Below are 26,698 nucleotides of genomic sequence, written 5' to 3' on the forward strand. Positions count from 1 at the left end.
TTCAAAAGAAATTTAAAATTCAGACAAATTCCAAATTCAAAGTTCAAAACAGGAAACCCGAAAGTTTATTTATTGAAAGTTACGTTGCGACATATCCGGAGAAATTGGGATAGAATGTAACCCTACTTACGTGGGTTGACTTCACCGCAATGTTACTTGGACAAGGGTTGAATTTTAAACTTCTAATCTGTTACTTAAGGTAACAGTCCAATTATATTCTCGCTTTAAAGTTAATGACTATGTAGTAATACATTTATTTACTTATTCTTTATTGCACAATAAAACTTTGTACAAGTGGCGAGCTTAATGCCATATGGCATTCTCTACCAGCTAACCGTTGGGTAAAAACAGGAAGCGTATGATGACGACAGATGTGTGTGAAAAATATAAAAAATATACATACTACTTATAATATATATGACTAATATATATATATATATATATATATATATATATATATATATATATATATATATATATATATATATATATATATATATATATACATTGAAGCACTTTTGTACACACACATAAACATTGGGAGATATTTTTTTTTATACGACATAGAATGGCAAACAAGCTGACGGCCCACCTGACGGAAAGTGGTAACCGCCGCCTATACACATGAGCAGTACCATGAACATAACAGAGTATACTGTTTCGCCCATGATACCCCCCATGCGTTGCCATTCCTGAGGACTCAGGCGTTATTCCTCTGTACCCTGTAAATTCACTGCCATATCCCACCCTTCAAACCGAAACACAGCCATGCAAACACAACTTACGTTTGAAATTCGAATGGGACAGAGGTACCCAAGCAAACGACTTTTGTACAAAGTCTTCCTCTGGTAATTCTTACTACTCTTTATGAAATTGAACCGAAATATGAAACTAAAAAAAAATCATTTAAAATTAATGACTGGAACTCAACATAACTCAACTTAACAAGTAAATAGTACCTATATATAATACCTATGAAATGAAATGAGTTTATTTTGAATGAATGAATGAATGAATTTTCTACTGTGATAATTACAGGTTGATAGCGTTTTTAATATTGTACGCCCGTAACGTACAATATTAAAACTTATAAAAAAAAACTAGCGTCCCGGTACGTGCTTCGCTACGTATAAAATGAAATAATAAAAAAAAAATATTTTAACATCAATATCTCTGACAATTTGCTTTAATCGAAACACGTCCAAAATGAAATGACCGCATGAATGACATAACAACACGCTTGTACTGTCAACATTGAAAAAAGTTTCAATTTAACAGCACAATCCCTATCTTAGGGGGGAAGGGATTGTTAGTAATTGGGAGGTTAGTTCCCATTGCTATCAATATATTCTATCAGGTCGACCTCCACGCGGTTTCCCCTGGAAACCATCGTGTCTAATTTATCGTTGAATTCGTCACGATGGGCGTAACTGACCTACCTTTTCATCATCATCAGTCATTCCTCACTGGTGCCCCGCCAGCGTATACCGATAGCGTAGGCGGGGTCATTTCATTATCATCCATTAAAAAAAATCCCCATCTTAAAAAACGTTTGAATTTGACACAAAAATCCCCATTTACAAAATGATCCGCCATTTATTGAATTCATTTGTTACAAAAAATGTGATAAATGAATATGAACCGCTCGACCGATTTTGTGCAAACTTCACATAAACCATCTACTAAATAGTACGAACAAAGCCTAAACATTTGGTTCGGATAGGTGAGACCGTTCTTGAGTTATAAAAATACAACGAAAAGTGACATTAATTTTTATATATAGATTGCATTAAACAGTCCAATAATAATTTTAAGCCACGTGGTACTATTTTGACATAAGCTTAAATGCTTTAAGCAATGTAGGCATACAAATATTTACATTATATATAAAAAAAAGCGAAAAATATAATTATGGTTCAATTGTCATTTAAATAACCATTACATATTAAAACGGTGGATACAGACAACAATAGTGATAACGTGGGGATGTCCGAATTGACTGCGCGGGCTGCCAGAAGACGCCGTTCACTTCAGCCCTATCGTAACCAAGACGTGGTACAATCCACGTCGAAATGCCGGCAATAAAAAACAGATATGTAAGTATCTATAATCGCGTCTCGTTAAGATCTAATCGTTAATTTAATATAAGTGTAAATAACGGAAAATTTTATAATTAACTATTGCAAAAAACTACATTAATCATATTTACATATCTTTATGCCAAATAGATAGATAGATAATTTATTTGCATTACTTACAGCACGCAAATTATAACATATATGTACATAAAAACGAAATAACATAAATGATAAAAAAAAAATACATAAAGCCAAGCATAATTTTCTTTTGTGCGTGTGCCATAACAATACCTTGTGAAGTAAGCAGAGGGAACTGAGTGCTATAGGTCTAGAATCCTTTCCTCTGTTTACGTACTTCTCTTGCTACATACACTTTCACCATTCATCATCAGTGAATCAGAAGGGCTGTATGTTTGTTTAATACCTTCATAGTAAAAAAAGAAGCCCCTATATTCGTCAATAATAGAAATTATGAGAAATAAATAAAACCAAATACATTACCGGCGACGTCTGACAGGGTAGCGTTCGGAGCACATTTCACGAAGTCGGGAAAGAAGTTCACCATGATGATGCCGCCATTTTCTTTCTGTTGAACAGAAATAAAATTTTAATAAATGTAATTTACTATATATGTACAGTATTGCAGTGTGGTCCCGACATAGTCCACCCTCTTCTTTACTGTAATTGTCGTAAGAGGCGACTGAGGGAATTTAATGTCAAGGTATTAAAACATTTTCAAAGTCTAACTGTGGTTGCCAATCCATCTGCTAAGCATGGTAACTACTGGAAACACCTCTTTATGAGGAAGGCCTATGTTTTTTTAATGAACGATAATGTAATGCTATCGGTATACACTGGCGGGGTACCAGTGAGGGCTGATAGGCGATGATGAAACGACAGGTCAGTTAGCCCATTGTAATGAATACACCTGGAATGCAACACGATAGTTTCTAGGGGGAGCCACGTGGAGGTCGTCCTGACAGGGTATATTGGTAGCAATGGGACTGGTAGTCCGCATTATTAATAATCCCTTCCCCCCTGGTGGCCTATGTTTATTCAGTGGATAGTCAACGGGTAACATGATGATATATATATATATATATATATATATATATATATATATATATATATATATATATATATATATATATATATATATATATATACATACATTGACCGGGATAAAAAGTAGGCCGTATTCTTCTCCATCGCTTCTAGTACGTGTGTACCACATTTCATAGTGAATGGTTAAGCCGTTAAGCCGCTATAAGGTAACAAACAAACTCACTTTCACATTTATAATATTCCTAAGGATTTTGTGGTAGTACTGTTAAGTGAATATTTATATTCACGACTCGTGTCTCCACTTAAAGTTTAAATTTTCAAAAAATCTCTCTTAGCAGATGTTCACGTTATAATGCAAAGTTTAGTTCTAAATTTCAGCTTTCTAGACTAGGAAAGCTAAAATTTACTTACTTTTTAGACTTATCAGAGGGAGACTTTGTACAAAGGTCGTTTACTTGGGCACCTCTGCCCCATTCGTGTTTATACCGCAAAGCAGTTGTGTTTGCATGGCTGTGTTTCGGTTTGAAGGGTGGGATATGGCGTGAATTTACAGGGTACAGAGGAATAACACCTGAGTCCTCAGGAATGGCAACGAATGGGGAGTATCATGGACGAAACAGTATACTCTGTTATGTCCATGGTACAGCTCACGTCAGCTTGGTTGCCATTTTAAGTTGCATAAAAAAAAAAACTGAGAATTTTTTTTATCATGAATACCTAACTCAGAAGCTGAGTCTTAAACTAAACAGTTAATTGACTTTCAGTTTCTATAAATCTGTACAACTCAACAAACAATGAAATCTGTACAATTAGTCTCTAGCAATAGGACAGGGGTGTTGCAGATTCAATTTAATATTTAAGAATGAACTCTTTTTATTATTGCACGTACTGGCCACTTATATTTTTTTATTATTAAAAATATAATGCATTCTGTTGATTCTATTCAAATTTAGTAAAAATGGATGTTGAAAACGTAATATGTATTTTTATTGTTCTCGTCGTCCTTATAAATATATAATAGTTTAGCCGCATTTGCATCGCAGTTATCACAGTTTTCAACAATTATACCCTCAGGATGGATGCTAAGAAACGGTGTCGACGGGCGGCAGCAAAGTTATAAGATCTCTAATATTTTAGAAAATTTGTTAGATAAAGATGAACTAAATATATCGGAGATCGAATGAATTATTTAGTACTTCAAAGTTATAAATATATATTAGAATATTGATAGAGATATAGAAATGTTGTTATCTGAAAAATATTATTACGAAAGTGGTCTAGAAAAAGAATATGAAGAAGTAATAGCTTACAATAAGAAATGGCTGACAATGAAAACAAGAGTCGAGAATGTTCTGTCTAAAACAAAAGAAGAAAGCGTTGGTTTTTCAGGATCTGAAACAGCAAAGAATTACAAATTACCAGTCCTGGAGTTAAGGAAGTTTGACGGATGTGTACGTAGTTGGTTACCCTTCTGGGGCCAGTTCCAGAAAATAGATGAGGATAAACAGATGAATGATGCGGATAAATTTCAATACTTAGTCCAATCTATGATGCCGGGAACAGAAGTACGATCTTTTGTTGAAAGTTTTCCTCCAAATAAATCCAGCTACACACAATGCCTTTCTGATTTGAAGCGTAGATATGCACGTGAGGAATTATTGATTCAAGTTTATGTGAGAGAGCTACTTACATTAATAATAAATAAAGACAAAAATATGAATTTATCAATCCTTTATGATCAACTCAACTCCCAGTTGCGCGCCTTAGAGACTTTGGGTGTAACACAAGATAAATATGCCGCATTTATTCTTCCAATGGTAGAATCGTCTTTACCATTAGACGTTTTGAAGGCATGGGAAAGAATTAAGCCAATTGTTACAAGATGAATTGGGAAGTTTACTACTGTTCATAAAACGAGAAGTCGAAAGCGAGCAACGAATTAAAATAGCGAAAAACTTTGGTAACACATCAGAGCAAACGGTTGCAACTGAATCGACAGCATCAACGTTAACAGTGAGCGGATAGTTGGAAACCTGCATGCATATGGTGCGACAAAGGTCATGCTAGTGCAGAATGTTATAAATTGTCGAAGATGTCGTTAGAACAAACAAAGAGCATCTTAAGAAGAAAAAAGCTTGTCTAATATAAAAACAGGGCACTACGCCAAAATATGTAAAGCTTTTATTCAGTGCATAGCTGAAAAGAGACTGTCCACGAATACCAAATTTAATGCCCTATGGTAAGTTTCTTGAATATTATAAAGTAAGTTGTCGAAAAGAAAAGGGCATAATAGACAAAGTACGGAAGATAAATTAGACAGATGGTTCATTATTTACCGCATAGAGGAGTAGTTAAAGATGCAAGTTTAATTCACAAAATTAAGACCAGTGTTCGACGTATTTTTGCTTATGATAAAAATGGTCGATCACTGAGTTCATACTTGAATAAGGGGTTAAACTTTTTAGATAAATTACGTCATTTATTAATGGGCTTTCGAAAGAGTGCTGTAGGAATATCAGCCGATATCGCCAAAGCCTTCCTGCAAATATCAGTTAAACGTGCAGACAGAAATCTGTTAAGAATTTGTGGTGGAGAGATGAATTACAAAAAGAGAAGGAAAAAGAAACTAATTTAAAAATTGATAATATTGTATTGATAGAAACTGAGGAGAGACAAGTAAAGTGGCCACTAGGAAATATATACTGAGAAAGATAAAGTGGATCGATCTGTAAAACAGCGTTATTTAAAATTCGACCATATCAAAGACTTTATCCACTAGAAGTTTTAGCGTAATCTTCTATATTTCTGATACATATTTAACTTGTAACACATTAGTATTTATTTTCAACATATTTTTAGGTAGATGTAGAGGATGTTGCAGATTCAATTTAATATGTAAGAATGAACTCTTTTTATTATTGCACGTACTGGCCACTTATACTTTTTTATTATTAAAAATATAATGCATTCTGTCGATTCTATTAAAATTTAGTAAAATGGATGTTGAAAACGTAATATGTATTTTATTTATCTCGTCGTCCTTATAAATATATAATAGTTTAGCCGCATTATTATATATTATCACATATATATAACAAGGGGTATGATGGGCGACATAATTATATATATATCGCCCATCATTCATGTTGTTGTCGCACATTATATATATTCTTTATTGCACTTATATAAAACATACAGTAACAACAATAAGTTAATAACAATGTTAGCAAAGCGAACTTATCTCTAAAAGAGATTTCTTCCAGTCAACCTAACGCAGTGGCATTAGGAATATTGAGTGGGCAGTAGTAGTGCAAGACAGAAATTTAAATAAATATTTACATAAATTATAAATAATTATATATATACACACATGCATTCACATATATACATACATACACATACACATATATATACATATACACATACACATACATATACACACATACATACACACGTTAAATACAACATATAAATATCAAATACAAGAGAACACAATGATGACAGTCTTCTAATCATTTTTATATTTAAATTAAATTGGAAAGATAAAATGATTTTAATCTTTTTTTGAAGGAACTGCTAGACGGGCTATTCTGAATATTCACGGGAAGTTTATTCCACAGCTATACAGCACGATATGCAAATGAGTTACCCATAAAATGGGTTTTACAGCAGGGAAGCTTCAGTACCCTGGACTGGTTCAGACAAAGACGTCTAGGTCTGGAAGGAGGAGGTAATAATTGGAACCGGGAACGAAGGTAGGAAGGATGTTATGTCTATGGTAATTATAGGATGTATTCAATGTGTTCTGTTTAAATTTTTTTATGTTTTGTTTTATGTCACATAGCAAATTACAAAAAATAAATGTAATATAAATATAAAAGAAATTCGTGTCCAGTCCATAGGCGAGGTTGACGGGCCATCAGCCTGTTCGCCACTTTAAGTTGCATTAATAAACTCAATTGGACGTTAATTATTAAAAAGTATTATTAACATTAAAATATGAATGTATAAATATGTTTTAATTACTCGAAATATGATATACATACACTGATATTAATGAATATTCCATATTAATGAATATTCCGGCTTATTTAATGGAATGCAAAATCATATTTTAATATATATTGGAATATGGTGCTCAGTATTTATTATAATAATAGTACGTTTGCAAAAATTCGAAACTTCGGACTTGAACCCGCAACTTATGAGTCGGGGCAAGTCTCTTACAAATTGAACAGCTTTATGGGTTGTACCAGTGGGAGACTTTGTACAAAAGTCGATTGCTTGGGTACCTCTGTCCTATTCGTGTTTCAACCGTGAAGCAGTTGTGTTTGCATGGCTGTGTTTCGCTTTGAAGGGTGGTATATGCCGTGAATTTACAGGGTACAGAGGAATAACACCTGAGTCCTCAGGAATGGCAACGCATGGGAGGTCTCGTGGGCGAAACAGTATACTCTGTTATGTCCATGGTACTGCCCATGTCTATAGGCGACGGTTACCACTTTCCATCAGGTGGGCCGTCAGCTTGTTTGCCATTCTAAGTTGTATAAAAAAAAAATAGTTACATCCCGCAATTTCACCTGTCTGCCAAGTTAAGATATAACCTACCATCATTATCATCATATCAGCCTTTAACTGTCCACTGCTGAACATAAGCCTCCTCCTTGGGGGTTTTGCCAGTAGTTGCCACAATTGGCAAGCGGATCGGCAACTGCAGTTAGGCTTTAGACATGTTTTAAGAGGGACGCTGCTGCTCATCCATCGCCCTCCCTTAGTCGCGTCTTACGACACCCACGGTAAAGAAAGAGGTAGCCTATTCTATTCAACAAACAAACTCACGTTCACATTTCTAATATTAGTAATGATAGACAAGTTAACAGCGCCTCTAGCGGACAGTTTCGGAAATTCATTCCATACAAGACAACTATATTTTTCTAGAGTTCACAGTGGCAACTCTAAGGCCAACAAGTTGGTCGGATCAGTTGTCCAACTGGTACGTACTAGGAATCCTTCCGTAGCAAGTTTGTTTCGCTCGATAACAAAGTGTGGGACACAAGGTTTGTATAAATCTCCTGGTTGTTCAGTACTTTTTGTGCACGCCAGTGAATGTAGCCAAGTTGCCATAAAACAGCGTGAAGTCTGTGATCGCTGTTTACAACATATACGAGTATTTACTTGATTTAGTTGCACATAAAAAAATAACTTTTTATTTTTATTTAATTATAATGTAACAAAACAATTACATGCTGTAGAAATAACACTGACTTAATTACCCCTTGTAAAGTTTTACGTTTAAATTTTCATAAAATTTTTCGCTTTTGTATTCGACTGTATTTTTGCATAAATGTTAAAGATAATATTTTTAAATTTGTTTTTATTTTATATTCTAAAATCTGGATTGCTTTGTAACTGAGGTTTTATAGGTTGGAATGGTAATTTATGCCTTCTTTGTTTAAATAAGAAAGTGAATTTATTACTTCTTGTCATTATAAAGCCAGCTCAACCAATTGCCAGAAAATTTACATTTTATAAAAGAAACAAACAAATTGTAGTCTATTAGTTAGTGTGGTATCTTTGCATATTTCTCTATAGCTTTTAATAAATTAATTTAACGTGGTAGGGAGAAAGAGAGAGGATGAAAACTATTATTTCAAGTTCCCTAGGGCACATTAATTAATTTTATGAATACGCTAGTTGGACTTGGAGTTATTATTACCCGATGTTATATATAAAACTGTGGGTAGTTTTGTGTGTATTGTACTCCCGTGGGACGTGGACATGACTGTGTTTCGGTTTGAAGGGTGGGATATGGCGTGAATTTACTGGGTACAGAGGAATAACACCTGAATCCTCAGGAATGGCAACGCCATGTACCATGGGCGAAACAGTATACTCTGTTATGTCCATGGTACTGCTCATGTCTATAGGCGACGGTTACCACTTTCCATCAGGTGGGCCGTCAGCTTGTTTGCCATTCTAAGTAGTATGAAAAAAAATTGTGGGCTACTACTGCCGTGCCCGCGCGCACGTCTCTAAAAATTACATTCGCACACAACTTTTGGTATGAAATATACGTGAAAACTATAACGTTTAGAGTTTTACAGTATATTATATATATAAGACATATATATATATTTAAAATTAGTTTATTTGTGTGATATAATTATATATATATAGCCACTAATTCATGTTGTTGTAGTACTTATTATTAATTTATTACTTATATATAAATAAAATTATTATAACCATTCTATTTAAGAGACTGATTGAATAAGCGATTGATGATTAAATTATTAATGATCGATTTCATCGATAAATAAATAAGATTAAGTAATCAATTGATCGACTAATAAGTGATTGAAATAAATGATTAAATAATTAAATTAATAAGACATTGATTGATCGATTGATTGAAAACCTATCAAAAACTTACCAAAGACTGTATAATGTCGTCGGGTACGTTCCTTTTGTGCGCACAAAGGCTGTAGACAGAGGAGTGACTGAAGACGACCGGGGCCTTCGAGATCTTGATAGCAGCTCTGGTGGTGTTCTCGCTGACGTGCGAGAGGTCCACCAACATGCCGAGACGGTTCATCTCCTTCACCACTTTCTGTTGACAAAACAATGAACATAATCCAATGTTGTATTAAGAACTTGCCATACTGTTGCGGTGTATTCTATGCTGGGACCACACGGCAATATATTATAATACATATATAATAAAATAATAATTTATAATAATAGCGCGTAATACCCCTGGTATTGTTGGTGTTCATAGGTATGCTTGTTTGCTACCTCAGTGGTATAAAAAAAATCAATTAAACATATTTAATGGAATATGTTGCATGTTACATGTATGTTTTCTGGATTAAAAACAAAAAAATTAAGTTAGTTTTTTTTCTTTAAAGATTTAAATATTTTGTCTATGACTTTAGTAAAAAATAATTGATTCAATGTGATGAAAAGGAATCATTGGATATATATATAGGAATTTGTTCGAATACGTATTATTTCATGATCTGATATCTAGGTACTGTTTATTTATTTATGTTACCAATTAAAAAATAATAATACAGTAAATATTCATGAGAAGTGATACAAAAGGCTGCCTTATTGCTAGGCAATTTCTTCCAGACAACCTTTATTTATCACCTATTTCATCTTATTTGTTATTTCATTGTATTAATTATGTGGATTTTTTATTTTTAATAAAACAAGCTGACGACATTCGGTTATAAAATGGTAACCAATATAATAAATAATCTTTATTTACTACTCACAAGGAATATTTTACATTGTATGACTATTTAGTATTTTAACTTGAAATTATTATCCTTGTGAGAGTCTGAAGTCTGAACTAGGTCGAAACCTGTAGGTACTACAGATCTCCAGGCTCTCTCCGGAGTTTTACAATATATTACTGAACATCTATATTATTATATCAATACAAGTATTGTGAGGTAAGTATTCTTGGTATTTTTTGTATTTTAAAGACGAATGTATGAAGAATGTGTTTTGAGTGTAATGTTTGTGTGTATATGTGTGTGTATGTGTGTGTTTGTGTGCGTGTGCGTGTGCGTGTGCGTGTGCTAGCAATATATCCTGTTAGGTCGACATCCACGTGGAAATCATCATGCTGAATCCCAGGTGTATTTATCACGATGGGCTTACTGACCTGCCTTTCCATTCTCACCTGTCATCCTTCACTGGCACATCGCCGATGTATACCGCCAGCGCGGGGGTGTTACCATTCCATTATCACCCATTAAAGAAAAAAAGTATAAAATGAAATTTAAAATAGCATCATCTCCGGTTATGGTGTCTGACGTGTTTAACCATAACATTCTTTGTTAGTGTCATTTAATGTAGAGATGCCATCATAAAGTCATTACGTAAACTTCCTTAAAAGTAATATCAAAAACTCATTATAAGCAGGATTTTAAACCTAGTTCCACAACATTCGCCATTAAGCGATCGGGCGGGCTCATTACCCTGGCCCAACGGTCACCGGGCGATTTAATATCATGCTAACGAGATTCAAGAGTGACGCCCAGGGTATTTATTTCAATTTCAGCACGCCAGGGGACTGAAAAATGTTATTAGCTACGCAGTATAATACAGCTATGTACTGACAATGTTTTAATTGGCAATTTGCGTAGTGTACAGGCCTCGTAGTGTATTAGGGTTTCGTAATTGAATAGGGCAAAACGATACCCTGGCTGTTAAAAACTGCCTTTTACTTGCGACTTCGTTCACATACGATCGTGATAATTAGTACACGCTTTTTTCATTCCATTATCATCCATAAAAAAAAATACTTTGATATAAATTTTTTATATGCATCATTGATAATGGATACTGAATGGCGGCCATATTGGTAAACAACAAATATGAAGATGATTGATTTTTTTTATTGTTATTTTTAGCCAATTGTGTATTAACAATAAATGTAGTTGGTTTTTCTTTCTTGCTATTTTTATATTAGTATTTGATGATAAAAATAATAAATATCAGTCAATCTTCTTATCAATATAGGTACTGTATAGTGTTTTTTTTTTGGCAAATGGGTGAGCCATTAATGGTGTGTGTTTATGTGCTGCAACATTTGTATGGCGGAGCACCAGTGGATTGTTGATAGATGAGAATGAAAACAGACCGACCTCCACGCGGTTAGCCCATTATGATGAATTTATCGTTGAATTAACATGATAGCCTTTTCATCCTCACCTATCATCCCTCACTGGTGCCTCGCCAGTGTACACCGATATCGACCGACCGATCGGTCGACCTGGTTGGGTATATTGCTAGCAGTAGGATTCTCAGTCTCCATTACTAACAATCCCTTTCCCCCACTAGTATAGTATTATATTATGTGTGATATAGGTATCAAATTAAACAAATTTGATAACTACATAGTGAAGGGGGGAGGGATTGTTAATAATGGAGACTAAGGACCCCATTGCTAGCAATATACCCTAACAGGTCGACCTCCACGTGGTCCCCCCTGGAAACCATCGTGCTGAATTTCAAGTATATTCAACACGATGGGCTAATTGGCCTGTCTTTTCATTCTCACCAATCATCGGTAGATAGCGCGGACGGGGTTACTGTTCCATCATTACCCATTAAAAAGAAACTTACATAGCGATTTATTAAAGCTTACAGGAATCAAATTGGTATCAACTTTCTAGAGCGTAGGAGTTTTAAAAACTCCGTCGTACGCGAATTAAGATGGGATGCGCTTTTCATTATCTGCCTATGTAAATGTACCGCCACTTAATATTACAAGCTTAGCGTGAGAGGCTTTTTAAACTCGACGGGTATAAAGCATATATGATATGAGATATCTGACAAACAAACAAGCTGACGGCCCACCTGATGGAAAGTGGTAAATGTCGCCAAAAATTTTTACTTCACGTACTAATATATAGATTTCTACCGTGAAGCAGTTGTGTTTGCATGGCTGTGTTTCGGTTTGAAGGGTGGGATATGGCGTGAATTTACTGGGTACAGAGGAATAACACCTGAGTCCTCAGGAATGGCAACGCATGGGGTATGGTAACGCAAGCAGTATACTCTGTTATGTCCATGGTACTGCTCATGTCTATAGACGACGGTTACCACTTTCCATGTGGTGGGCCGTCAGTTTGTTTGCCATTCTAAGTTGTATAGAAAAAAATACATAATACATAAATGTCATGCCAGTAATACGCCTCACGCGGTGCCGTTCTCGTACATTCCACTGGTCATTTCACTGGCATATTCCACCCCTCTAATCGAAATACTGGCGTGCAAATGCAGCTATTTGCATAGCCGAAACATGAGTGTAATGCTCGTTGGCCTTGTTTTGGGAAATAACTCTACAGCATTTACAACACATAAGGAAGTACCCGTAAAATTATTTCCGTAATGGATTCTGTAGCGTGGATAGGTTTTTGAATTTTCCTACATAGGTATGTTATTTTTTTTTCAATCCTCGCGATGGTAACGGTATTCAATGCTATTGAAAATAATATAATATTTGGCTGTAATATTTTTTATATATCTAATTAATTACTCCACGGGACAGATAAAGGAAACACTAGGTGTCATGTCGTATAGGGAGGTCAAAGATATGGCCTGGCATAGAGCTGGCTGGAAGAGAATGCATGAATAAGTTGCACCGACAAGAGGGAACTCTTAAATGAAAGAAAGCATTCAGAATCATAACCCTCCTATTTGCTTTACCGTAACCGGAGAAAAAGGAGTTTACTTTGGTGAATATATATACTTACATTAAAGTGCATTTTCTTTATATTACAATAATTACACTCGTTCTAAACATAATCGCAATAGTGCCGGAGCGACTTTAAAACAAAGCAAAATCGAGAGCTATTTAACATTTTGCCAAGCCGAAATAATGTATTCGTATATATGTTTTGTATAAAAGAGGAAGACCGAGTATTAACTACATGGGACAGATAAAGGAAACACTAGGCGTCATGTCGTATAGGGAGATAAAGGATATGGCCTGGGATAGAGCTGGCTGGAGGAAGATGCATGAATTAGTTGCACCGACAAGAGGAAACTCTTAAATGAAAAGAAGATATATGTTTTGTACGTCCGAACATATCTGAACTGCCAAACTGTTGGCGGCTGAATTAAGTTGTCCTATATTTACATAATCGAATATGTTGAACCAATAAAACTACAGTGTACTCGTAGTACCCACATCCTAAACCAGTGATTCTCAATCTTTTTTTTTTGCTGCGGCACATATTTAACGATTTAAAAATTTGGCGGCACACAAAGAAAAAGATAAAAATTATTTACCTACTACAACACACTGCATAAATAGTTTATGACAAAAATTTTAAATATTTTTGAAAAATTTGGCGGCACACTTTTAAAATTTGGCGGCACACTTTTAAAATTTGGCGGCACACGAAAGTGCCGCGGCACAGTGGTTGAGAATCACTGTCCTAGAAGATAGCAAGTAAATTATGTGTATAATCTAAATAATACATTTGGTTCTAGATCATTCTGTTGATTTATTGATTTATTTATTTATTTATTTAACTCTTTATTGCACCATAAATAAAAATATACAATGACAAGTGAACAATTCATGTGAAATACAGTAACATAAATACAGATTGAAATATACACATAAAGGTACAAAAGGCGGTGTTATCGCTAGGGCAATCTCTTACAGACAACCTTTGGTTAAAGGAGAACAGATAGAAGTGGGCAGGTGGCGTAGGAGTGAATTAATAATTTTTCGTGCATAAAATACAAAAACCTGTAATGTACAAAAAGTAAAAAAAAAATTCGTAGTTCAATTTACAGTGTTGTTAAAATTTATGTTTAGTTTTACTTGTGTTATAAACTAGTGGAAGGAATTTATGAGCATTGCATGCATGCATGCATGCATGTAAACATAATTTTAGTCAAATATTTGTACAAATATTACTTCGTACTTATAATTTTTTTTAATAATTGGTACTTTATTTTCTTACTTGGCGTATTTAGCAAATTGTTTGAAAGATTTTGATTGTAAACATTTATTGATTATTAATAAGAATGACCATGTAGTCCCGGTTTAGAATGGACCACCCCTTCCTTTCCCGTGGGCGTCGTAAGAGGCGACTAAGAGAGGGTGAGAGTGAAATAAATAAATTGCTATTATTTTAAATTAATAAAAAAACATGTTTATAGATTATTAGGTACTTTTCTTTTGTTCGTACTTGATTAATTTTGCTAATGAGACATCAATCAAACAAACATTGATTGATGGATTTGTTTAGAGAGAAAAAAATGCCTATTTTACGAAAGAAAAAAGTTATGTTAATTCTTTTATTTTTCTTTTTTTTTTTGTATATCAATCTTTAATTGTCCACTGCTAAATATAAGCCTCCCCCTTGGAGGGTTTCGCCAGTAGTTGCCACGCTTGGCTTTTTGTATATGTTTTTTTTTATACAACTTAGAATGGCAAACAAGCTGACGGCCCACCTAATGGAAAGTGGTAACCGTCCTATAGACAGCCTATAGACATGAGCAGTACCATGGACATAACAGAGTACTGTTTACTGTTTCGCCCATGATACAGCCCCAATGCGTTGCCATTCCTAAGGACTCAACTTTTGTGTTATCATTTAATAAAAAGAAAAATATCTGTACCCTGTGATGCACACCTAATAAATTCACGCCATATCCCACCCTTCAAAACAATTTACAATATTGCAACAAACATAAAAAGTGTATGCATTTTTTTGTGTGATTACACAACTGTCCTTTACGGTTGTAACATAGTATGTAGTAAAAAAAAAACATAGAAATAGTCGAGTTTCTTGCTAGTTTTACTTAGCTGAAATTGCATCCCAAATGGTGGGTAGAATTATAAAAAAAAAATGACTATTTAAAAGTGCTTGTTGAATAAGTTTATTTGAACAATAATTATTCTTATTTTTTTTTATTATAACAATGTACATATGATACTATCTTGTCTTTAGAGTTATATTGTTTTTGGAATTAGAAATGTACGAGTATATAAGTAGAGGTCGCTTTTAGCGATAAGGTCGCCCATTGTTTTCTCATTGTGATTATTTCTTGTAATTGTTTATATTTATAATAAGTTTACTATTGTAATCTTTTGGAGGAGACAACAATCTATCTATCTATCCATAAAATGCCATAGATGGTACGATGGACAACTTGTTTGTAAAATGTGCTGGTTCTTCTATATACATAATATATATGTTATTATTTATTAATTATATTATTTGTAAGTAAAAATGCCGTCTGTTGACTTGATGTATTATATTTTGTTTTTTTTTCAATTGTTTATAAATATTCTTTTTAAAAAAAAAAACTATAATTGTCAGTATATGTAAAAAAGGTTAATTTTGAACACAACTGTTACTGTTTTTCTTCAGACAGACTGTCCCCAGTAGCATACAACATGACGCCCCGAAAGTGGGACTAATTAAAAAAATAACATGCTAAATAAACCTTAAAAATTTATGAATCCCACTTAATAACCCAAGTTCCACGCCGCCGCAGAGAAAGTACGCGCCGTGCGGCACTAATTAGAAGCAACACCATTTATCAACTATGAAAACTCACAGGGCAATAACCTAAAATACTATTTGATGAAATTCCCGCCGAAATGGCCCGTTTTATCGTATAGACATCTACGCTCTCTGTATTAACGACATCAACGTTTCCTTTTCATCAAATCAAATGGAGCCGAACAAGCGTGTGCTTAGACGGCGTACGTATAAAAATCACAATCGCTTGGCAAACGGCAAAAGAATTCGCCAAGTGCAAAATAACTCAAATAACATTGGTAACAAAGTTTAAAATCGCTCGCTTACCTCTCCAAACTCCGTTAGTCCGTTAGTGACCGGTGGTTCGTTGGACGAATCGGCCCTACGGAACAAAATACAACAGTACAAATAAATGATACGAAAGAAAGAACAAAATGTAAGAAGACAAAGCATGCGTTCGCTTCTCTTTGTTCGCTTCGCTTGGATCACTGCAGCGGACAATAGGGGATGATCAGGGGAATGTCCTCAGTCCCCTGCCAACGTTCGGACACTCGCAATTAATATAAGTCAGTGTATGTTGTGATCACAGCTCGGTGCCAGGGAAAAATCAAAGTGTATTTGAGAATAAAGGAGTTTCTTCTAGTATTTATCTCTTTTATATTTAACTACGTATATTACTGATAAGCACTAGAAGGAACTTTTTTTTGTACACAGGTTTTGTCTACACAGAATAAACTAAATCGTTGATAATATTCTTTACTCTGAGGGCCTACCATGAAATGTTTTCCGAAATTTCGGATGCGAACGATACAAAAATTTGTTGTTAAAATTACTTGACACATACCGTTTAAAAATATTAAAAATGCTAAAGTATCGTTCCTTTTTACTTTTATGGTAGGATTTGTGACAAATGAAATGTTAAGCTCCATTTATAGGGTCGATTTTGGTACGAACAAAAACACGAAATTGAGCCCGAAAATTCGGAATTTCATTTCATGGTAGACCCACTGAAACTTTTACGAAGAACAGTGGAACTGATTTTAAGTTGTCATTTCTCTAAAACTAACCTCTTAATTGTTCTAATTTGATAATTTCACCAAATTAATAATTATTTTATGGAGCATAATAAATTAAAATTATAATATATTTTAACTAAAATCTATTTTAAAACTAGTTCAAATTACTATAAAGATTTCACTTTGATATTCGACTGATATTTAAATTTTGGAAATAGGTTCAGAGATATGGCGTCTCAGAATCGGTCCCGTTTGTCGCACGATGGTAATAATGTTAGCACATTTCATACAAAAGTGTGAAGTTGCATTGGTGTTAAGTACGGTATGATAAAAAATAAATTCATATTTTGACACATCTAGAATAGAATTTGGTCCCCTCTGTCTACCTCGTAAGAGACTTGGCTTGATGATGAATGGTCGGAATTCGACCATAGTTAATTTAAATAAATAAGTCTGAAAATTATTAAGGTTCTATTGTCAAAGACTATATATATATATATATATATATATATATATATATATATATATATATATATATATATATATATATATATATATATATATATATATATATATATATATATATATACGTGACATCTCCCATTAGGGTAAGTCATAAACAATGGAATATTAAAATGCTTAGATACATACATATCTTTCACTTCTGTCTCCCATTCAGGGTAGGCAGAAACAGTGGATCGCCAAATGCTTCGATTCAAACAAACCTCTTTCGCTTCCTCAACATTCATCAATATATTAAAAATAAACAATATTAATCTATTCTCAATTTGACCACAGACTTTAACAATAAATAAAAGAGTATATATATATATATGCGCGTGTGTGTTAAATATATGGTAGTGTGTGTAATATTTTTTTTTTATTGATTTAATGTACTTTTTTATGTATAATTTTAGAAAAATTTGCATTCTGCCCTCCTTCTCTATTTAAACTATAAGTGTGCCAAATTTCATACTCCTCCGTCCGCGCAATTTTCGTAAAAAGGGTTTTTTTTTTGATGGGTGAAAATGGTATGGTAACCCCGCCTGCGCTAACGGGATACGCTGGTGGAACACCAGTGAAGGGTGACAGATGAGAATGAAAACAGGCCAGTTAGCCCATCATGATGAATTCATCAGGAATTGACCATGATAGTTTCCAGAGGGAACCGCGAGGAGGTCGACCTGGTTGGGTATATTACTAACAATGGGATTCTCAGTCTCCATTACTAACAATCCCTTTCCCCCATCGTAAAAAGGGTTACAAAGTTTTTGCTTCACGTATTAATATATGCATAGATATGATATATATTACTAATACTACATGTATGTATATTTGTATAATAAGTTTCAATATTTACAGGCTTACAGTGTTACAGAATAAGAATAGAGGAGGGGGGATTGTTATTAATGAAGTTAAACTGCCTCATTACTAGCAATATACCCAAACGGTCGCCTTCCCCCTGGAAACCATTGTGTTTGTATCCATTCCAAAGAAATGGTCACGATGGTTTAACTGACCTGCCTTTTCAACCTCACCAATCCTCCCTCACTGGTGACCTGCCAGTGTATACCGATAGCGTGGGCAGGGTTACCATTTCATTATATATTTGATATTTTTGTGTATTATAGGCTTTTGTATTTTATGCACGAAAAAATATTCATTCACTCTTGCGCCACCTGCCCTTTTCTATCTATTCTCCTTTAACTAAAGGTTGTCTGTAAGAGATCGCCCTAGCGATAAGACCGCCTTTTGTACCTTTATGTGTATATTTCAATCTGTATTTCATTTGAATTATTCACTTGTCAATGTATCTTTTTGTTTATGGTGCAATAAAGAGTTAAATAAATAAATAAATAAATTATCATCCAATAAAAAACAAGTATATGAATAGACAAATTTGTACAATGTAAAATGTACCTTATTGTAGTAAATAAATGAATTCTAATTGTTTCGGAGAATGTAATATTTTTTTGAGCTGCTCAAAACTTGGTTGCGAGTCAATGTTACGAGTATTTATATAATGTTTCCGACAAGTTTTGGTGGCGGCCGTACGTGGGCCGACTGGGAATGGAGGCAACGTGAGGTCTATTCCCGCGTATGTTTCATATGGGCATACAATATAAACAGTTCGTTCACCCTTTGTAGATTTTATATTGAAAGATGGCTCGAGTTATATTTTATTTGAATAGAATACTATTCAAAGATTGATTATGGAACTCTGGTTGTTTGTGGGATATTTTATGATATGTCTTAATGTGTTTTCCTTTACAGTTTTTGTTTTTAAGGTGCTAAAATTAGGTACATTGGTTACTACTTATTATTATTGCTCCCTGCTGGTGGCAAAAGTTTTTAGGCCGCATGTTTGGCGTATAGGGAACTCAATATTAGAGGGATGGGCAGCAACGTTCCTCTTAAAACACTATTAAATACTAACTGTGGTTACCAACTTGTTAAGCGTGGCAACTACTGGCAAATCTCCCCTTTGTCGGGGGATTTATACCTACATGTATTATTTGGGCTGGAGAAGAACATAGGCCAAGAAAAGTAAGAGACCTATGTTTATCTCCAATATGTTGATTGATACATCATGATAAATCAACATATCCCGGTCACACAGACGAAGTCGCGGGTGAAAGCTAGTTTGAAATAAAAACAAAAACCCAATAGTCGTATGTTTGCATAAGCAAATTAATACCAAAAATGCTATAAGCATTTTAATACCAAAATTGAATCCCATATTCAAATTAGATATATAGGGCCATGACCCCAAAGTGAAAGGCGTGTAGAAGCGATAAGGTTCCAGCGACCCGAGATTATCCTTTTAGGATCCTAGGGACCCCAGGAAACCATCGTAAAGGGATCATGTGTTGTTTGAGCGTCTCGTCGCCTCGATGTTATATGGCAGCCATCTTGTTAGATAATCTGTATCACTGAAGTCATATTGCCATAGATAAAATAGGACATTTTATGGCATGCGGTTGGATTTTTGCAGGGAAATATAAGTTAGTGTATTTGGCAGTTTTCTTTTTTATTTTAAACGCGTATAATAGGTAGATATGAGTCTACACTATGACCCTAATTAGGGGAATGACAATGCATGAGCGTCACAGTGAACTGTGTAAGCCATGGTGCTATGGTTGTTTCTAGCCGACGGTTATCTCTTTCCATCAAGCTTGTATGCCATTTCAAGTAGGTATCGTAAAAAATACATTACGTATCAGTTATTTTTTTACGCTTAGTACCTCGTAACTTCGTTAGTTCTAAACCGATTTAGATTTTTTTTATGCGGAAAGATATACGAGTACTTACAGATTGGTATAGTGGTTTAATTTTTTGGTTTAGTCACAATACAAGTAAATATATTTTTATTTATTTATTTATTCATTAGTACAAATGTGTGTGCACGGCGGACTTAATGCTAAAAGCATTCTCTCCCAGTCAACCACAAGGAAGTGTCAGAATACTCGAATGTGGTACTACTAATTATTGATATACATACATACTAAAATTATATATATAAACGAATAAATATATATGAATAACAAATATACATACACATATATGATATATACTATATTATACACGAAATTGAGAATAATATAAAGCACTTACTGTTTTGTAAAGCACTATTTTGTGGGCTACAATCTTTAATTATTTTTTTGTTATTTGATATTGTAAATCGATATTTATGAAAATATGCAGTAAGGTAGTTTTTACAATATGGAACCAATCTGTAAGTATATCCTTTCAGATAAAAAAAAAAAAAAAAAAACTCCAAAAGCAGTTTACAGCTAACACAGTTACGAGGTAACAAACATAAAAAAGAAATAAAACCAAATCGAGAATCTCTTTTTTGAAGTCGGTCGAAAAAAATACCAAGATATCCTTATGACAAAATAAATTTCTCCGTCTAGTTGGCACGAGTACGCTAAAACAATTCCAAATGCTTGTATGTCAGCGGTGATATATGTGCGGGCTACAAGTGATGGAATAAAAACTTGATAAATTAGTTCAGTGGAGCGGGCATGATAAGAAGAGGGCATAGTTATTACATAAAGAGACAGCTCTATTCAGATAACACGGACGAAATAATAGCGGCCCCTGTGTTTGACTACAATAATAATGACTCGAAGTGTTTCTTCACATTTACATTTATAGATAGATACTCTTTATTGTTTCCTCCAAAAGATTATAACAGTAAACTTATTATAAATATAAATAATTACAATAAATTACAATAAATTTTACCCTCCCAAAATTAATTGTATGATTTTTTGTTATACAAATATGTGCATTTTGTGTTCATTTTATGAATATAATTAATAAGTTACATCATGTAATGTAAGTTTTTATGTTGTGTAGAATTAAAGATACTTGTATCTCTATTTTAAACGTTTGAAGGAGTGTATATTGCCTGCCCGCTAGCAACATGCTTTCTAACTGCATTGGGTTGACTGGAAGAGATCTCTGTCAGAGATAAGTCCACCCTTCCTCACAATATTTATAAATGCATTAACATTGTAATTTACAAGTGCAATAAAGAATATATATTACTCGCCAAACGATTTATGGCCGATTGTAAATTCTAGGCTTACGTACACTGGAATTTATTATACTTATTTGTAATCACTTATGATAAATAAAGAACTTTTGATAACAAAACAAATTACAAGAAATAATCACAATGAGAAAACAATGGGCGCCCTTATCGCTAAGAGCGATCTCTTCCAGACAACCTTTGGATGGAGAGGAGTAATTATAAATAAAAACTCGACTATTGATCGCCCAGTGGTCAAAATTCAAATATAACAGATATTGTAATTAATGAATTTATTATGGTTACGTGGGTGAATATATTGGGTACCTCTGTCCCATTCGCGTTTCAACAGTGAAGCAGCTGTTTAAATGGCTGTGTTTCGGCTTGAAGGTTGACGTGAATTTACTGAGCACAGAGAGATAATACATGAGTCCTCAGGAATGGCAACGCATGGGGGGTATCATGGGCGAAACAGTATACTCTGTTATGTCCATGGTACTGCTCATGTCTATAGGCGACGGTTACCACTTTCCATCAGGTGGGCCGTCAGCTTGTTTGCCATTCTAAGTTGTATAAAAAAAATTGTGGAAGTAAAGCACCTCTACATAAGTGTGAAACGAAAATATCTGTAGATACATTTACGTTACTGCACACAAGAAAAAGAGCATGTCGCCGGATGGCGAGGACTCGTTGAAGTATCTATTTCAAGTATACGGAAGCAAAAATGTAGATTTTAATCGATATTTGTAGACACATATACAAGAAACTTCAACCGCTGATACTGAAATGAATCGAGTCACAGAGTAATTAAAAGGTATTCGGGTACAGAGTAATTATTACTATTTGCACATGTGAATTATTTAATCTCGTATCTGAATAGCAATTATCATTGATAGATCCAAAGTGCTGTTAACCAATCATTAATCAGTTCCGTGTTTCAATAAATTAATGATAAATGAATACAAAAGATACGTTCATTAATATTAATCATTATAATTATAACGTACAGGGAGGAAAGGGATTGTTAGTAATGGAGACTGAGAATCCCATTGCTAGCAATATACCCAACCAGGTCGACCTCTGCGCGGTTCCCCCTGGTAATTATCATGGTTAATTCCTGATGAATTCATCATGATGGGCTAACTGGCCTGTTTTCATTCTCATCTATCACCCTTCACTGGTGCTCCGCCAGCGTATCCTGTTAGCGCAGGCGGGGTTACCATACCATTTTACCCATCAAAAAAAAAATAATTATAACGTACACAAAGTAAATATTTCGACAGATATGTGACATTGCTTAGTGGTTAGTATACTAATTATTAATATTATTAATATTTAATTATTAATATTAGTATTTGGCGTGAATTTACTGGGTACAGAGGAATAACACCTGAGTCCTCAGGAATGGCAACGCATGGGGGGTATCATGGGCGAAACAGTATACTCTGTTATGTCCATGGTACTGCTCGTGTCTATGGGCGGCGGTTACCACTTTCCATCAGGTGGGCCGTCAGCTTGTTTGCCATTCTAAGTTCTATAAAAAAAAAAAAAAAAAAAAAAAAAAAAAAAAAAAAAAAAAAAATACTACATATATACCGTTTGGTCCCTGCATAGAATGGGCCATCCATTCCTTTCTCATGGGGTATCGTAAGGGGCGATTAAGTGCATTTAATAGTCGATTTATGGGCAGGAGCGCGTCCCACTTAAAACATCACCAAAGCCTAACTAAGGATGCCAACTCGCCTGCCAACTCACCTGCCAAGCGTGACCACTATTGGCAAAGCCAACTACAGATATGAAGCTACGACATATGCTGAGTTAGGTCCTTTGCACAAACACTGCTACATTCACGTTACGTCTTTTTTTTTCTTTATTGTAATTCTAAAAAAAATAATGATGTCATTATATAATTGTATAATATTAATATTTATGTTGTTTTGAGACTATTAGTCTTGTTATATTATCATATATAAATATTTTTTTTTATTTTTTTTTTATTTATTTATTCATTAGTACAAATATGTGTACATGGCGGACTTAATGCTAAAAGCATTCTCTCCCAGTCAACCGTAGGGAAGTGTCAGAATACTCGAATGCGGTACTACTAATTATTGATATACATACATACTAAAATTATATATATAAACGAATATATATATATATATATAAATAACAAATATACTTACACATATATGATATATACTATATTATACACGAAATTAAGAATAATATAAAGCATTTACTGCTCGGATAAAGTAAACAAGTGAGCGTGAACGCTTTTTTTGAAAGACGGTTTAGTCGGTAGTCTTTTAATGGCATCAGGAAGCGCGTTCCAGAGTCGTGAAGAATGTAGGAGAAAAGAGTTTGTAACGTAATCAGTACGGTGAGAGGGGAAATATAGTTGGAGAGTATTATTGGAACGAAGGTTACGATCGTGAGTTTCAAAAAGATACTGGAATTTACTCCTTAAGTAGTTAGGAGACTAGGGGTTTCGAAGAACTTATGAAAGAGAGTGTGTCTAATGAATGGTACTATTAAGTGAAAAATTTGTTCAGTGTATGTGTAAATAAATAAATAAATAAATAAGCGGCATAAAAAGTAACCTACAACCTTCTCCATCACACATATTGAATGAATGAATGAATGATTTATATGTTTGAATACAGGTTACTAAATTAGAAAAATTTAATGTTACAATTAATGTATGTGTATTCAACCGTGTGGCTTGCAAATATTTAATTTGGAACTTGTCCTTAAAATTTTATATTAAAACTAGCTGACTCGGCAAACGTTGTTTTACCATATACATTATTTCCAGAACTATACATGAAATTTTCTCGTACCACAATTATTATATACGATTGCCATCTTTCAACCCTATTGCGGCATATAAAAATTAAAAAAAACAGGGGTTGAACGTAAAAGACTAAAAATTGGCAGCTGTATGTATTTTTCAATGCTCAGTCATAATAAAATAAAAATTAAAAAAAATTGACAAAAAAATTAAAAATATATATATTTAGGGGAGGGTCACCCTTATCATTGAGGAGTATGAAAAATAAATGTTGGTCGATTCTCAGACCTACCCGATATGCACGCAAAATTTCATAAAAATCGATAAAGCCGTTTCGGAGGAGTTTGGTAACAAACACCGCGACACGTGAATTTTATATATTAGATAGTCTTCAAATTGGTATAAACATTTAAGCTCTTCATGAAATTTTTTATTTGTCAAATCTTTGTATTCTGTCGATAATTTTTTATATATTTCAACTGCCGTATAGTAACAGTTCTATTGTACAATATCATATATACACATATAATACATGTATATCAAATTTCATAGTGAATGGTTAAGCCGTTAAGACGTTAAAAGGTAACAAAGAGAATTCCTTTCATATTTATCACACGAAATATATAACTATTCGAACATATTATGCTTGTACTTAACAAGTCCCACTTAGTAAAGGTACGAGTAGTGATTCCAGGAGGGCGGGTAATAAACGTTTCCATTGGTTGGGAAACGATAACAGATGCGTGTAAGCGTATTAAAAGAAAGCCCGAAACAAGACGAGTGTACCTGGAGAGAAACGTATGTATGTTCTTTTTATGAAACTTACAATGGCAAACAAGCTGACGGCCCACCTGATGGGAAGTGGTATATAAGGTAATAAACAAACACACTGCCACATATATAATATTAGCAAAGGTACAAAGGAATTCAATTATAGTTTTTTTTTTATTATTTATTTTAATGCGTGATTACTAGAATGGTAACCCCGCCTGCGCTATAGTATACGCTGGCGGGGCACCAGTGACGGATAATAGGTGACGATGAAAGCAAGTCAGTTAGCCTATCGTGATGAATTCTACTATTATTAACCACGATAGTTACCACCACCACCACGTTGGATGGAGGAGAAGCCGCGTGGAGGTCGACCTGATAGGGTGTATTGCTAGCAATGGGTTCAATAGATTCCATTACTAACAATCCCTCTCCCCCTGTTTTTATTGTTAGCTGTTGTTATGTCTACGTATGTCACTAAATAAATTATTTTTATTTCTTTTTTTCAATTGACAGATTTACAGGTTCCCAGCATAGCGCGTGAGAGGGTACGCAACCCCCCAACGCATGGGGGTATCATGAGCGAAACAGTATACTCTGTTATGTCCATGATACTACTCATGTCTATAGGCGACGGTTATCACTTTCCATCAGGTGGACCGTCAGCTTGTTTGCCATTTTAAGTTGTATAAAAAAAAATGGGCTCAAATAGTTCTGGTTTCGCAAATTTATCAAACACGCCACTGGATTATTGCATTGGATTTAGCATATATATATATAACGCAACTATTGAAAAATCATGCCCTAAAAACTATTAAACGAGAAAATATTCTTATCTGAAATTGTAATGTACAAATTATTCAATATTTACTATGTATTGAAAAAAAAAACATTATTGTTCATTCATGTCCGTGTGGTCCCAACATTGAATACCCCTTTCTTTCCTGTTGGTATCGTAAGAAACGACTAAAGGACCTTAATGATAGATTCTCAAACTTACTTTGTCTACTGCCCACTTTGAGAATAAATTATTTTTTAGTCATTTTTTTCCTACTTAAAAACCACTATTACTTCAAGATCAACAAATCACCCCCCAAACCTCTACGCAACGCCCCCATTTTTTTTCAGGATTTCAAACTGCCCCCTTTAGGCCTACATCGTCCACAATGGGACCTTATCGCCTACTTTGGGAAAGGTTGTGATAGAGGGCTGGGCCGCAACGCTCCTCTTTAAACATCTCTAAAAGCCTAACCGGTGTTGCCAACCCGCCTGCTAAGCATGGCAACTACTGGCAAAACCCCCCTTATGATGATGAATTGATAATAGAATTAACCAATCCATAGTGATATTTCAGATAGATAGATTAGACAGCTGTGGCCGAGTACCATCTCATACATTCGTATATA

The 26,698-nt window shown here is 34.2% G+C and overlaps 1 protein-coding gene across 1 annotated transcript in view; it reads right to left on the minus strand.

The window, feature by feature from the left end:
• LOC113517853 (dipeptidase 1-like) overlaps positions 1 to 26,698 on the minus strand; it is a 273,938-nt gene that overhangs the window by 33,223 nt on the left and 214,017 nt on the right. Inside the window, exons 7-9 of the mRNA XM_052895408.1 lie at positions 16,499 to 16,553; positions 9,577 to 9,753; positions 2,580 to 2,664 (exon numbers count right to left, since the gene is read on the minus strand). Coding sequence (XP_052751368.1) covers positions 2,580 to 2,664; positions 9,577 to 9,753; positions 16,499 to 16,553 — 317 coding nt within the window. The remainder of the gene's footprint in view (positions 1 to 2,579; positions 2,665 to 9,576; positions 9,754 to 16,498; positions 16,554 to 26,698) is intronic.

The sequence above is a fragment of the Galleria mellonella genome, unplaced genomic scaffold, assembly GCF_026898425.1.
Source record: "Galleria mellonella isolate WM207_F2 unplaced genomic scaffold, CSIRO_AGI_GalMel_v1 utg28, whole genome shotgun sequence".
Lineage (NCBI taxonomy): Eukaryota > Metazoa > Arthropoda > Insecta > Lepidoptera > Pyralidae > Galleria > Galleria mellonella.